This window comes from Prunus dulcis, chromosome 8, assembly GCF_902201215.1.
Source record: "Prunus dulcis chromosome 8, ALMONDv2, whole genome shotgun sequence".
NCBI lineage: Eukaryota > Viridiplantae > Streptophyta > Magnoliopsida > Rosales > Rosaceae > Prunus > Prunus dulcis.
In genome coordinates, this window is record NC_047657.1 from 14,177,586 (window position 1) to 14,192,447 (window position 14,862).

General features: G+C 34.3%; 3 protein-coding genes across 3 annotated transcripts; 1 reads left to right on the forward strand and 2 right to left on the reverse strand.

Moving 5' to 3' along the window:
- On the forward strand, window positions 1-2,510 carry LOC117637632 (uncharacterized protein C12orf45 homolog). The gene is made up of 5 exons (XM_034372564.1): window positions 1-226; window positions 314-415; window positions 1,674-1,744; window positions 1,844-1,906; window positions 2,015-2,510. Exons 1-5 carry the CDS (start codon window positions 163-165, stop codon window positions 2,330-2,332), a joined length of 618 nt encoding a protein of 205 aa, XP_034228455.1. The 5' UTR covers window positions 1-162; the 3' UTR covers window positions 2,333-2,510.
- Window positions 2,511-3,693: 1,183 nt separating this feature from the next.
- Window positions 3,694-4,167, reverse strand: LOC117637724 (pathogenesis-related leaf protein 6-like). The gene has a single exon (XM_034372705.1). The coding sequence runs from the start codon at window positions 4,165-4,167 to the stop codon at window positions 3,694-3,696; it is 474 nt and encodes a 157-aa protein (XP_034228596.1).
- A 3,988-nt stretch (window positions 4,168-8,155) lies between these two features.
- Window positions 8,156-8,796, reverse strand: LOC117637595 (pathogenesis-related protein 1-like). Its single transcript, XM_034372524.1, has one exon. It carries the CDS (start codon window positions 8,739-8,741, stop codon window positions 8,256-8,258), a length of 486 nt encoding a protein of 161 aa, XP_034228415.1. The 5' UTR covers window positions 8,742-8,796; the 3' UTR covers window positions 8,156-8,255.
- Window positions 8,797-14,862: the final 6,066 nt, after the last annotated feature.

The window sequence follows — 14,862 nt, forward strand, 5'->3', positions numbered from 1 at the left end:
GAAATTCATAACGCTCGAATCAAAGCCCAATAGAAAATAGAAAATAGAATGACAAAAATAATAAAATAAAAAAGCTAGAAAACCCTGCTGGATTGAACCTCCTTCCTCGAGAGGCCAAAAACCTTAAACCCTTTGACCCTCCACCGCTAGCGATAGAGAGAGATGGGAAGTACAAGCAAAGACCTTCTGCAATTGGAGCACAAGAAGGCCTTAACTTCACCCATTGGTATCTCTTTCTCTATATCTGTATCTCTCTGGTTCGCTCGCTTTCTGTGCAAACTCATTAGCTCACTGTCTGTGTATTTTCTTGTAGAATCCACACTACTTGTTTGTAAAAATGACTCACAGGCTTGTCAAACAAAGAAGCCTCAACCTGAAGGGAAACCCATCGGTGTTCCTATTATCAAAAGCCAAGGTACTCGATTTGCCCCCTTTTAAATTTGGTTTCTTTGTTCGCTTTTTTTATTTTGTTGTTTTTGTTAAGAATGTGGATTCTGCAAGCAAGTACAATAGAGATGCAGGTGTAGAAAGATCATTTATGTTATTGGGTCATCCTCAAGTATTCTCAAAATTTGTCACAAAAGGCTTTATCTTTTCTTTTTCTTCAAAGTATTTTCTTCAGAGCTAGTTCATAGGATTAAGCTATGACCATTTCAATTTAAAGGAAGTTAATTTATGTATTCGTGGTAAGAGTTAAAATCTAAAATACCACTATGGCTGTGTTCGGCATATGTAGAGGTCTTTTCTTTTTCTATTTGGTAAATTTTTTCTATGTTGGCTTTGTACAGGGCCAACGAGTTGATGTTTAATCCTCCACTGGGTTTATGATTTGGGTGATGTGTGCTTAATTTCTTATACGGGGTCTTGGTTATAATCAATTGTCAGCATAACATCTATGCAGCCTGTCTACTTTTTGAAATTTCCTATGTTTTATATTTTATTTACAAACTTGCAAATTGGCTAAGTTGTAGTGGTTTGGTTTAGAAGGATGTGATTCAAGTCTCCTGTTATTGAATTTGTCTCATACATTTTGATGTTGTGCTGAATTTTCATCAATTAATTTTACGAGATGAGATAACTTTTTTGTGCTGCCTACTTTCTCTTAGCCCCTGAGATATTATCTTCTTCCTCTTTTGGTTTCTTGGAAAGAATTTTTATTGAGATAAAGGAAAAAAAAAAAAAAAAAATCATGTTTTTCAGTAAACATAAGTACTTCTTTGTCTAGGTGTTAAACCCTCCTTCAGATGGGCTTGAAATCTGTGTTCATGTTGATCCTCTACAACCTGTTCATTACCTTACCTTGTAAAACTGTTGCTCATACGGTTTCCTTATGCATATTTTCTCTCACTGGAACTTCTGTGCAATTTGGGTTTTAGAATATGTCCCAAGCTTTTGTTTCTTTGTTTAAATAAAAACTTAATTGATGATCAGACAATGTCAAGGTAGAAGATTGAAATAGATTACAGAGCATTGTAACATTGAAACTTGAGGCTGGACTGAGATGGATGTTTCGAACTGTTTTCCCTTACCCCATTTTTGTTGGGTGAAACAGTAGTTTGCACTTCGTCATGTACTTGAGATTCTTCAGTTGTCTCTGCTTCTGTTTTATTTATAGTGTTGTTTTCTTTGAAACAACTTGGATGATGTTGCTCATTTTCATTGCTTGTCTGCAGTTTTGGGAAAAATAAGGGATTTCTTAGGAGTCATATCAGAAGCTAATGAAAGATTAGAAAAGGATGCAAAGGTTGGTATATTGGTCCTGCACACCAAGCTAGATTGTTTATCCCGATTCCAACATACTTTTCAAATCATAACCTGTGTTTACTCATTTACTTGTATGTAGGATAATTCAAAAAACTATGATATTGAAGCGCTCACTGGAAATGAATCTCAAGTCATTGAAATGGTCTCTCTCTCTCTCTCTCTCTCTCTCTCTCTCTCTCTCTCTCTGAGAGACACACACACATACACAGAGGGGATTTATAATTTATTTTGGGTGGACCTGAATTGACAGGATTTAATGCTGGGTGTTGCTGATCTTCAAACTCCCGAGGCTGTGGCTGCTGCGGAATCTGCCATTTCTGGTTATCAGCCTGTTATTCCATTGGCCGTCAGCAGTAGTGAAGAGGAGTCACAGGATAGCAGTGACAACGATAGTAGCAGTGATGAGGATGACGATGATAGTAGCAGTGAAGAGGATGAAAGTGATGATGAGGATAAGAAAACATCATCTCCCGTCAAACTCAAAACACCCAAGTCTGACAAAGATAATTCGAGTGATGTTCGTAACGGCCGGTCCAAAAAGCGGCCAAAAATTGTTGAGCTTCCTTGAAATCATGTGAGATCTAGTTCTAGTAGTATCTGTGAGTTTCAGGAATCATCAATTTATCGTAATAGTTGGGCAAGTCTGAAGACTTCCATAGTGAGCGAAGGGAATATGATGAACGGTTCTGGGAGTATCTATAAAAAGTTGTTGACTGTGGTATAATTTAATACGTAATTTCTTTTCACCCGAATCTGCAGATGAATTCTAAGTTATTTGCCACTAGAACAAAAGAAAGAGACCCAAGTAGAAGACAATTCCGAAGGTACATATGGGCTCATTTGAGAGTGCTTCTAAAAGGGTTAAAAGCGCTTTCTGACAATCAAAAGCTCTTCTGACGGTGTTTGGCAGAAAAGTTTAGAAGTGCTTGTCAGTTATAGAAGTGCTTCATGGAGAAGCACTTGCCATGTGCTTCTTCTGAAAGCACTCCCAAGCACTTTTTCACGAAGCACTTCGATTTTTTATAAAATTTTCAACAATTTCATAATAAAGCGCTTTTATTAGAAGTGCTTATGAGCAAAAGTACTTCCTGGAGAAGCAATCCCAAACAAGCCCTATGTCTTTACAATCACTCAAAAGGAAAAATATTTAGAGAACCACTTTGTATTATGCCTCGTTAGAGGGGAGACTCATTCCAAGAGGGACATAATTATTTTCTCCCTATTTTATTTGTTTCATTGATGACTATACATGCATTGTCAAATTGACCCAAAAAAATAAATAAATAAATAAATACATGCATTGACAAAATAAAAAACAAAATGCGTTGGCTACATTTTGTGCATACATTCATACGTAATACATTATAAGTTAAAACTAGAAGGGAATTGTTATTGGCACTCCAAAATCAATATCAGCGCATCAAATTATAGTTGGTTCATCAGATATGTAGATTAAAGCCACAGTAAAACCGCTACAGTAGAACCATTAGTATTCAAATTTCTAGCTAATCAACAAGCAAAGTACACTTTGAAAGTTGAAACAGTTGATCAAGACAACCTCAAAACGAACCAAAACATAAAAATACACTTGGTGACTAAAAGCAAGGAGTGCACCATCACTTATTTTATCAAAGGAGGCTTTGCTTAATTATTACCTAGCTATATCACATATCACCTTATTTTTTATTTTGACCTTATTAATTAGCAGGCATCCATTCCATTAATTGCTTAATCAAATCTGTATTAAGCTTAAGCTTCCTTTTTTTTTTTTTTTTTTTTTGAGGTCCTTTCCTATTGAAAGGGGCGATAGCATATTAAACTCACACACCCAACACGGATGCTAGGACTCGAACCCAGGACCTTGCCTGAGGGAGTAAATACTCCAAACCACTACACTAGTGGGTCCTTTGCAAGCTTAAGCTTCCTTAATTAATAAGGACGCTGCCCAACATAGTTGCCAGGAGGGTCATAGTTGCAAGTCACAAACCACCACCCATTGCTGCACTGAACCCTAGCACACCCCAGCCTAACAGAGTTTTTCCAAACCACTTGAGTATAATGCAGGCACTGCTGCCCTCCAACACAAGAGTTTGAGGTGTAGTTATAGTTAGGCTTCTCTGCCACCCACAAGTTCACAGCATATGTGCCTGTAAATGAGCCACTCCCCTTGGCCAAGTTCTCACCATAAGTCCCATTTGAATGCACCAGGTTGCAATCTGCAGCTCTTGAGTTGGCGTAGTTCTGAGCATAGGCCTCGACGGTGCTGTCCCACGTGATGTTCGGAACGCCGACTTGCTTACGTGCCACGTTGTGCGCATTGAGGTAGTCTTGCTGGGAGTTTTGGGCATGTGAGGAATGAAGCACCAGAGACATGAGACAAAGAAGTACAATACACAAAGCCATGTTGTTTGATTTTTCTGTGTACCAAATGATTATATAACTTAGGAGGATTGTACTGTCAATTTGACATTCTTGGGCTATTTATAGGAAGAAGTATAATTGTGTGACAGATTATTTATGGATCGTTAAGGGAATATAGTATGAAAAGTATTTTATCAAAAGGATATATGTCACCTTTTAAAGCAACCAAAGTCATCAAAACCTTCCCCCTTGGTCTTGCATCACAAAACTTTGCGGTCTTTCGGCCATGTATTATGTATATATATATAGGTTATTTAGGGTAAAACTAGCAAGCGGTGCATAGGTCACTACGACTTGCACATTGTTACTTTTCCTAAAAGAAGCAACTTCATTAGGAAAATACAAAGAATGAATGTGTTACTTTTGGTTTCAATTTCGTCAATTAAAAGTACTTTGTATCGTAATATATATTGCTTTATTTTTACACATGTTAATCAAGAATTCACAAGGGGTTTGTAACTCAGTGGTTAAGAGTATTTAACTATGTATCTGAGGTCTTAAGTTCGATTCTGCCCACCCTTAATATCACTTGTGGAAAAAAAAAAAAAAATCAAAGAATTCTTTAACCTGGCCCAACTAAAAAAAAAAAAAAAAGGAAAGGGAAAAAAAATTCTAAAGTTAAGGCCCAGTCAAGCCCAGCATAGGCTAGCTCTAGCCCTCATCCGAGATCAGAAGAAGGCCCAAATATTCTGGACAGAGAGTGAGTCATGTCTCAAATTGCCAATCATCAAAACACCACTATTTGGCAATTTGAAAATTTGCGTGGCTAAAATATCAATGAAGATGTGTTTGTGTATCCCTTCTTTTTTAAGGGATAGTGGGGGAGGGGGACCCAAACTTCCAGCCTCCTCTAATATTTGAAATAGATATACCATTAAATCAAATTTTATTTGGTGAAATGTGTATAAATGTTTAAACATCAATTTTATGTTTGGTCAAAATGTTTGGAGAGTGTGGAGTCCGGTTTTAGCTAAATAAAATTGGAACTGGAACCGGTCTAAATCAGTTCGGTTAGATTTTTTAAATGGTTGTTGACTTTTTGGTCAATTGAGTTTTTTTTTTTTTTCCGATTTTTTACAGTCTGATTCAACTCAATTGGCTGATTTGGCGGTTCATACATGAGGATTGTACAATCAAGTGATGTTACAATTTACATGTTATGATATGTTTTATTTATTAATAATTGTAAAATACAAAACGTAATATCACATCAAATAAATTTATGTATTTAAAAGTGGACGAAGTGATATACCTCATTGGCATGATTTGTCTCTCCCTATATCTTGTCAATGACTAATAGATGCGGTTTATGTTGACCAAAATTTAAAAAAAATAAAAAATAAAAATCCATTGACGGCAAACCTCACCTTTGCTCGAGTTGCATTGACAACTAAGGCTCCGTTTGGTTCATGAGAAATGAGGCTTGAGAATGAGAATTCAATTACTTTCCCATGTTTAGTAAGTCCAGGCATGAGAAATGGTTACCTGGCACATGGGAAAGTAAGGGGGAAAGTGAAGCCCTTCTCTTAACTTGGGTTTTGTTTTCCCTTCTCATGGGAAAGTTTAGGAAAATAAGCCAACATTCAATGCACAATTTTCATGACTATTTTGTCCCTATGAACAATTTATAATTACAACGTATCATTAAATGCATTCTTTTTTTATTTGATTTAATATGGGTATAATTGGAAAATTATACAAACTTTGTTTTTCATTCAAACTCAAAACAACACATGGGAAATGAAACAAGTGAAATCTCCCGGTTACTTTCCCGACATTACCAAACGTGGGAAAAGAATCTTTCATTCCCATTCCTTGAGAAATGACATGGGAAATGATTTCCCCTCAAATCCATTCCCGTGAACCAAGCAGGACCCAAGAGCTAGTCTTGTGATGGCATTTGGGCAAGGAAACGATGGACCACGTCTAGCCTTTGGTCAAGGATGAAAATGTGTGGTGTTGCAATGTGGTAGTTTTTTCCTCTACGGGTCCAAATGGATTTAGGAAAATGTTAAAAGATGCAATAATTAAACCCATTAATTCTTCTGTTGGAAACAAACCTAACTCAAGTTATGACTAAACAATTTTTCTCAGAGTAATGCTACATTTATCATATTTTTATCCTATATTTTTATACCACATAATGTGGCATGTTCATATTATATGTCACATCAATTAAATCAATGAAGTATATTTTAATTAAGAAAATTAGAAAAATAAATACTCGAATAAATTATAAAAGAAAAGAAAATGTTAAATAATTTTAATTGATATGGCTGTCCATCTCAACTGTCACATAAAATGGTATACAAATATGATAAGAGTAATATAATATTACTAAATAATTTTTCTCCTCCTACCATTTACAACTTTCTATCGAAAACATGCATATTAATTTTACCAGCTTCATTTTCGTCCGTTTCTTCATTCCCCAGAAAAAGGGTAGCTAGAGATTGATTTAATTTCGTTTGTAGAATTAAATAATCATTGTGTTTTCTGTTCTTGTACAGCATGTAGATACGTTTCAAACTTGGCTTAAAATTTAAATGCAGGCCATGCGATACCACAAGAATATTAAAGGAATAATAGCATCTTAATTCTTTGATTGTCCGGCGCCATTTAACAATTGGGTCCATGGTCTCAATGATGGCTCTTGACTGATCATGAGTAACTTTGGCCTACCTTCCTAGGCTTATCCCATGTAGTGCTTCTGCCATCACTCAAGACTTGACTCGTCACCCCTTCCATCGACTATAGAATAGAAAGCTTTAATTATATCCTTAATTCCTAACAACACAATCAGATAACTAAATTGGATGCTTCCTCAATACAATATTGACTTGTTAAAAACCCAATATGGAGGTAGATTAGGATAAATATTTGTGTATGACTTTAAAGAGAAACACTTGTGTTTGAAAAAAAAAGGAGAAACACAATTGTGTGAAACGGGGATAGTACTATTTTGTTATCCTTAGCCAATCCCAACATGTCATGCGTGATAACTTTTTTATGCTGCAGTTTGTGATTGGTTGAGGATAGTAAAACAATGGTATTCTCGTTTCACACAAGTTTTTCTAGACTCTAAACATTACCCCATATTATTTAATTATTTATATTATAACACGTGACAGTAAGGAGTATATATTTTAAAAGTCTCGTTTACATGGTCACTAAAGATCAAAGATTATAATGGTCACCTACCATTAGATCTAATACAATGGTGAATACTAATCTACAAAGTTCAATGCTTAAACCCACCCACTCCTTCTCTCATCGTCTCACGTCTGTCCGTTCAATCTGCAAACTAGCCTCCCTTCTTCCTTTTTTGGGTGGGGTTTTCTCTCTTATTAATTATTGGTTTTACATTTTCTGATGTGGTTTTAATCTCTCAGATTTCCTTTGTCACAGAACTATTAGGTTTAGAGTACAAGAGGATGAACTTCCCGCACTAGTCGAGGAAACGAAAAATCCAAAGTAAATAAGAAAAATTAAACTTGAAATTAAGGAGGGATAGAAAGAGGGTTCAGTAGTACCCAATAATAAACCACATTGACTTCAGATTCTCATTAACTCTTCCATGGAAGTGACAAAAAGAAGAGACAACGAGGAAGTTAAAAACCTATATGGAGATTTGCTTCAATGGAGGACAGAGGTCATCTTTCTAGAGAAGGGTGAGTTGGGTCAGCATAATTTCTTTTCACTATAATAACCGGGCAGCATAATTAGGCAGTGTTTTTTTACACCTCTGAGAGCCTTTTTAATTATTGGATGACGCTTATGAGTATGATATATGAATTTGAATCAATTGTCCCTCAATCTAGTGGTATTTCTCTTCCAAATGTTAGAAGAGATTCCAAGTATCCCTATCTTCTTTGTTGAGAAATATATATGAATCTGTATAGAAGACAAATGAGACTTTCCACACAACTTCATGGGATGCAACATTAGGACGAGTTTACAACTTAACTTTAAGAAAATACCAAATTTTATTCTCATATATTAAAAATGAAAGCTCTTATTAAAGTACTGTAAGCTTTCATTTAGACACAAGAGGTTTGCTGATCGCTAATTCAGTAAGGCTTCTGGCCTACATAGTTGCCTGGGGGGTCATAATTGCACCCAATGAAGGTACCTCCATTGTTGCACCTAACTTTGGCACATCCTACACGAGCTGAGTTGCGCCAAACAACCTGAGTATAATGGCCACACACCTTGTTAGGAGCACAGGTGTTTGAGTTGTAGTTATAGTTGGCCTTCTCTGCCACAAACAAGTTCACCGCAGCTGTGCCAGACATGTCACCGCTGCTCATTGCTATGTTTTCGCCATAAGGCCCGCCAGAGTGCACAAGATTGCAATCACCTTTACGGGAATTGGCATATCTTTGTGCATAAGCTGCTAGGTTTGGATCCCAAGTTAAGGCTCGAACACCTACTGCCGCTCTAGCGGCGTTGTGGGCGTTGAGGTAGTCTTGTGGTGAGTCTTGGGCAAGAGTGGGTTGGAGGAGGGCTAAACCTACGAGACAAACCAAGGCAAATGACGTCTTACACAACCCCATGTTATTGGTTTGCAGTCTCTTTGCAAGATATTTTGTTTGGTGTTTATTGATGGGAAATGAGAGATAAAACATGGAGAATTTATAAGGAAAATGTTAGGGCTGATAGACAATTGGAGAGAAAAACTTTGGCGGAGAATTCTGTCAACTTGACAAGCTAGGTCTATGGCACGTCTTATTACCTAGTCAAAAAAATATTTAATGTGTTATTGAATCTCTCGCTCTTTCTTTGCAGTGTTATTATCTGTTTAATCAGAAAACAAGTTAGAGATATGTTGCAACATGGTGATCAATTTTCAACCGAGACATGGGAGCGAGAGAGAGGATTGGGATGGGGGGGAGCAACTTAATACATTTAATAAGAGAAAACTTGGAAAACAAAAACTAACTTGTGTGATGCATTAGTGATATTGTTTTAGTGTAAGGAAAATGACACTTGTTATGAGAAGAAGGGAGAAGGTCCAAAAGAGAAGGTTAGAGAGAAAGTTGCTAGCATTCCCCTTGTTAATATAGTTCTGGGCATAAGCCCCTACATTAATGTCCTACGTCAGAAGGCCAATGTCATCATTTTTGCCAACAGGAAAGCCAGATCGTCTACTAGTCTTTTGATGAGACTCGGGCAAAGTGAGATGACCTGTAAATTACAATCAAGCCCATGAGTCCTCCAACACACAAAAAGCTTTTGTCCTAGATTGGTTTTTCTCCATCAACTATAATGAAAGGAGAAGGAATCACATGTCACAGGGATAATACTGTTTTGTTATCCTTATTCATAAGAATCATGCCTTTTTTTTTCCTTATTGAGTAAACCAATCCAAAGTAAGTCGGATGCAAATTTTTTTTATTTTCTTGAGCAAACGCCAATTTTGTTTAGTCATTTGTTTTTATTTTATATTTTATATTTTATAATAAATATATTTGTTTTCTTATTTAGCTCTCTCTGTATTAGTAAGATCAGTAGCAAACTCGAGGAGGAAGAGGCTGCGTGACACATGATTAGAGGTATAATTAATTTTTATTTGTTTATTTAATCGATAATTTGATATTGATTTGTTTATTTAATTAATAAATTATAGTCAATTAGTCATAGTTATAGATATAAACCCTTATTTTATTTTAATTATACAGTTATAGAATGGTACTTTAAGAGAGAGTTTAAATCTTCCTTCAAATAATTATACAATTATGCAATTGCTTTGGTTGAGAGAGCTTTGAATATTGTGAAAACACCATTGCCCAACTAAATAGGGAATCAATGGTTGAGTGATAGCTTGGTTGTTTACATACTGAGAAAGATGTTTTTTCTTATATTAGTAACGCAAATATAATGCTACATTTTCATGATACGAAACCTCGTCGGCAACAATTGTAGGTTAATTGTTATGTTATTTTTTTCAATTAATTATGAATAATATTAGTATTGTTTAAATCATAAGGATATTTAGTTGTCTATATATTGTTTTTTGAGCTCTTAGCCTTTAAAAATTGCACCTCCATTGAAAAATTCCTGAGTCCGCCACTGCCTATCCAATTACACTTCGCCATATGGAATCCTATTACTCAGGACGGAACGTAATTAATTGAGAATAACAAAACAATGCTATCCACGTGATATATAAATTTTTCTCAGGAAATCTTTGGTCAAGGATAAGCAAGTGGGGTTGTAGGAGGCATGCATGTGGAGTATGTATTTGAATATAGTGTGGAAAATTTTCTTTCAATAATTAAGGGTCCTTTTTCCTTGCATTCATTTTTCGTCCTTCTGCCCTGAGGGAAAGGGTAGAAATTGGTTGAATTGTCATTGTAGTCCTACAATTCTTATAGAGCATAATAGACATTTCAAACTTTTCCTAAATGGTCTCGGTCAAGAGATTATGGGCTTGTTTATTGGAAGGACTAGATTAGACTAGATTAAACTAAATGGTCCTTCTGCCCTGAGGGAAAGGGTAGAAATTGGTTGAATTGTCATTGTAGTCCTACAATTCTTATAGAGCACAATAGACATTTCAAACTTTTCCTAAATGGTCTCGGTCAAGAGATTATGGGCTTGTTTATTGGGAGGACTAGATTAGACTAGATTAAACTAAATGGTCCTTCTGCCCTGAGGGAAAGGGTAGAAATTGGTTGAATTTTCATTTTAGTCCTACAATTCTTATAGAGCATAATAGACATTTCAAACTTTTCCTAAATGGTCTCGGTTAAGAGATTATGGGCTTGTTTGTTAGGGAGGACTAGATTAGACTAGATTAAACTAACAAAATGTCTATATTTCATGTGCATTCAAAGCATAATATGGATATTTTGCCTAACTTGGAGGAATAATGGGGACTATCTATAAGAGGTTGATTACTAAAACTTATCCCCTTAATCCCCTTGAAAATGGTGGGATTATAAGGGATAAGTTTTAGTCATCAACCTCTTATGAATAGCCCTCCTTCATCCTCCAAGTTAGACAACAATATCCTAATCATGCCTTAATTGCACATAAAATGTAGATATTTTGCTAATCTAGTCCAGTCTAATCTAGTGCTTCCTAACAATGAGGCCAATCATAGGATAGTACATATCTTAACTCCCAAATATTTTGTGCAATGTAATTGGGTGGGTCGGTAGCAACTAGTTAGCTAGGATTGAGGGCGAATGCGGAGACAATGAAGGCTCACAAGGGTCAGTTGACCCCTATGAAGTTCCTTAATTAACCCTGCATTTGTTTATATTTACCCTTCGTTTATAATTTATTCTTAAAATCTTTTTGACGGAAGTTCTGCAAGCTGTTATAATTTGTTTATATTTACCCTTCGTTTATAATTTATTCTTAAAATCTTTTTGACGGAAGTTCTGCAAGCTGTTATAACTTTCATTTTTTTTTTCCTTTACTTTTTTATTATTATTTTAATAACTTAAGAATTACTAACCTAAAACCGCTTTTTTATGATTTATTTATTACCTCAAACTAAGAACAATAATGTTGATATGATTTCTTTATTATTTGAATTCTGAAATTGGATATTATAGATAATAAAGTGATTATGAAAATATTTCAAAAGATGAAAACTCTTTGAGGATGATTATGAATGTATTGGAATGACATATATGAGTTATTACTAAATACTTTGTATTATTAGATAAATTTATCTCGTTTCTTGATGAATTTTATGGCTCCATCCTTGACTGAGGGTTTCCTTGAATGTGTCAATATATAATATATTATTCTTCATTATTGGATAACTTAAAATTTTTTATCATCAATTTTAATTGTATACAATTATAATAGGTGATGTGACGTGATAAGAGAGATAGACAAAAAACTACATGTCTGTCTAGTTTCTACGAAATGTTTCTTGCCTCCGTTGTTCATCAACAGAGAAATTTCACAGTAATTTATTGTCTTAACCCGAGAATGCAAAATTAGAGATGAGTCTACTTCCACTAGTAAAAAAAAACCCTTGCGCGACCAAAAACTATTCGTCGCTCAACGTCACTTTGCACGACAAAATTTTACGTGACGAAAAATAATTCATCTCGCAAAGTCACTTTGCGTGACAAACTTTTGCGCCACAACAATACTTCGTGGCTCAAAGTCTTGCGCGACCAAATTTTGCGCGACGACAATACGTCGTCGCTCAAACTGACTTTGCGCGACGAAACAATAAACTTCGTTGCACAAAGTCTTTAGCGACGAAATGTGTTTCGTCGCGCAAAGTCTTTACAAAAATAAATAAGATAAAATAAAATTATTTTTTAAAATCTTTGCATGACGTAATCCAAACATTTCGTCGCCTAAACCAATTTATTTTTGTTTTTTATTTTGTATGCATAACACTTAAGAAATTAAACGGTATATATATTTAGAATAATGATACTCTTACCACATTTGTATACCACATTCCCATACCACCTTATGTGGCAGATGAGGTGAACAGCCACATCAATTAAAAGTATTTATATTTTCTTTTCTTTTATGATTGATTAACACTTAAAAAAAAATGTTAATAAAACTTTCTTTATTAAAATGCACTTCATTGATTTTAATTAATGTGGCATATGATATGGACATGCCACATCATATGATATAGAAATATGGGATAAAAATGTGGTAAGTGTAGCATTACTCATATATTTATTAAGTAGCTTTAAATTTATTATTTCAGTTCGGATCGAATTTTTGTTAGAAAAATATATTATTGTAGTTCGAATTAGGTTTTTGTTAGAAAATATATATTTTAACTTGATGATTGAATTAATTCATTGTATTCATATAGGGTCAAGGAGTGTAGCTGTAAAAAAATCATCAAAATTGGAGTTAAAATAACCGTTAAATCGTGATTTTTCATTTATAACCGGCAAAAGTTTTGTTCCATTACTTAATCTCTGAATGTTTATTTTTTTCGATTTTTGGCATATATGATCTCAAAGTATAAACAAACAAGTTTGATGGTTGAATCGTTGAAACTAGTTTCGTTGAATGTGTATGCCATCAAAACAATATATTTAAGAGTTTATTTATACTTTCGTTAAATATTACATAAGATTTTGTGGCATCCACTAGTTTAAATATTTTAAATTGAAGATCAAATTTAGTCATTGTATTCATATAGGGTCAAGGAGTGTAGCTGTAAAAAATCATCAAAATCAGAGTTAAAATAACCGTTAAATCGTGATTTTTCATTTATAACCGTCGAAAAGTTTTTTCCCATGACTTGATCTCTGAATGTTTATTTTTTTCGATTTTTGACATATATGATCTCGAAGTATAAACAAACAAGTGACGGTTGGATCGTTGAAACTAGTTTCGTAGAATGTGTATGCCATCAAAACAATATATTCACTAACAATTAAGAGTTTATTTATACTTTCGTTAAATATAACATAAGATTTTGTGGTATCCACTAGTGTAAATATTTTAAATTGAAGATCAAATTCAGTCATTGTATTCATATATGGTCAAGGAGTGTAGCTGTAAAAAATCATCAAAATCGGAGTTAAAATAACCGTTAAATCGTGAATTTTCATTTATAACCTTCGAAAAGTTTTGTCCCATTACTTGATCTCTGAATGTTTATTGTTTTTCGATTTTTGGCGTATATGATCTTGAAGTATAAACAAACAAGTTTGACGGTTGGATCGTTGAAACTAGTTTCGTAGAATGCGTATGCTATCAAAACAATATATTCACTATAATTAAGAGTTTATTTATACTTTCGTTAAATATAACATAAGATTTTGTGGTATCCACTATTGTAAATATTTTAAATTGAAGATCCAATTCAGTCATTGTATTCATATAGGGTCAAGGAGTGTAGCTGTAAAAAAAAAAAATCAAAATCGGAGTTAAAATAACCGTTAAATCGTGAATTTTCATTTATAATCATCGAAAAGTTTTATCCCGTTACTAGATCTCTGAATGTTTGTTTTTTGTGATTTGGGGTCTACGATCTTGAAGTATATACAAACAAGTTTGATGGTTGGATCGTTGAATGGTGTGTGTATATATATATATATTATTAAGTAGCTTTAAATTTATTTATTTTGTACGTATAACACTTAAGAAATTGAATAGTATACATATTTATTAAGTAGTTTTAACCTTATTTATATTTTAAGTCGTAAAATAAAATATTTTTTATAAATATTGCTCTACGAACCAATTTTTCATCTCTCAAAAGTTTGTGCGACAACGTTCATCGCGCAAAACTCTAAAAATTTGGGTGGGTACCAAAAATGGGACGCGGGAATTTTTTTTTAAAAAATTTGTTTAAGACTTTGCGCAACCAATTTTTTTTGTCATGCAAAACTTTGCGTGACCAATATTCAAATATTTTTCGTTGTGCAAAACTTTAAAAATTTGGGCGGGCACCAAAAATGGGACGTGGGAAATTTTTTTTTAGACTGTGCACAACCAAATTTTTTTCGTCACTCAAAACTTTGCGTGACCAATATTGGAATATTTTTCGTCTTTAAAAATTTGGGCGGGTACCAAAAATGGGACGCAGGATATTTTTATTTTTATTTTAAATTTTTTTTAGACTTTGCGCGACCGATATTTTTCGTCGCGCAAAACTTTGCACGACCAATAATCCAATATTTTTCGTCGCGCAAAGTGATAGGGTATTTAAAACCAAAA

What these genes read in the sequence shown, in the direction of transcription:
- LOC117637632 (XM_034372564.1), top strand. Translation starts at nt 163, where the DNA reads ATGGGAAGTACAAGCAAAGACCTTCTGCAATTGGAGCACAAGAAGGCC. An exon ending in TCCTATTATCAAAAGCCAAG is followed by an intron (nt 416 to 1,673) that starts GTACTCGATTTG and finishes GCTTGTCTGCAG; the next exon opens with TTTTGGGAAAAATAAGGGAT. An exon ending in AATCTCAAGTCATTGAAATG is followed by an intron (nt 1,907 to 2,014) that starts GTCTCTCTCTCT and finishes CTGAATTGACAG; the next exon opens with GATTTAATGCTGGGTGTTGC.
- LOC117637724 (XM_034372705.1), bottom strand. Translation starts at nt 4,167, where the DNA reads ATGGCTTTGTGTATTGTACTTCTTTGTCTCATGTCTCTGGTGCTTCAT.
- LOC117637595 (XM_034372524.1), bottom strand. Translation starts at nt 8,741, where the DNA reads ATGGGGTTGTGTAAGACGTCATTTGCCTTGGTTTGTCTCGTAGGTTTA.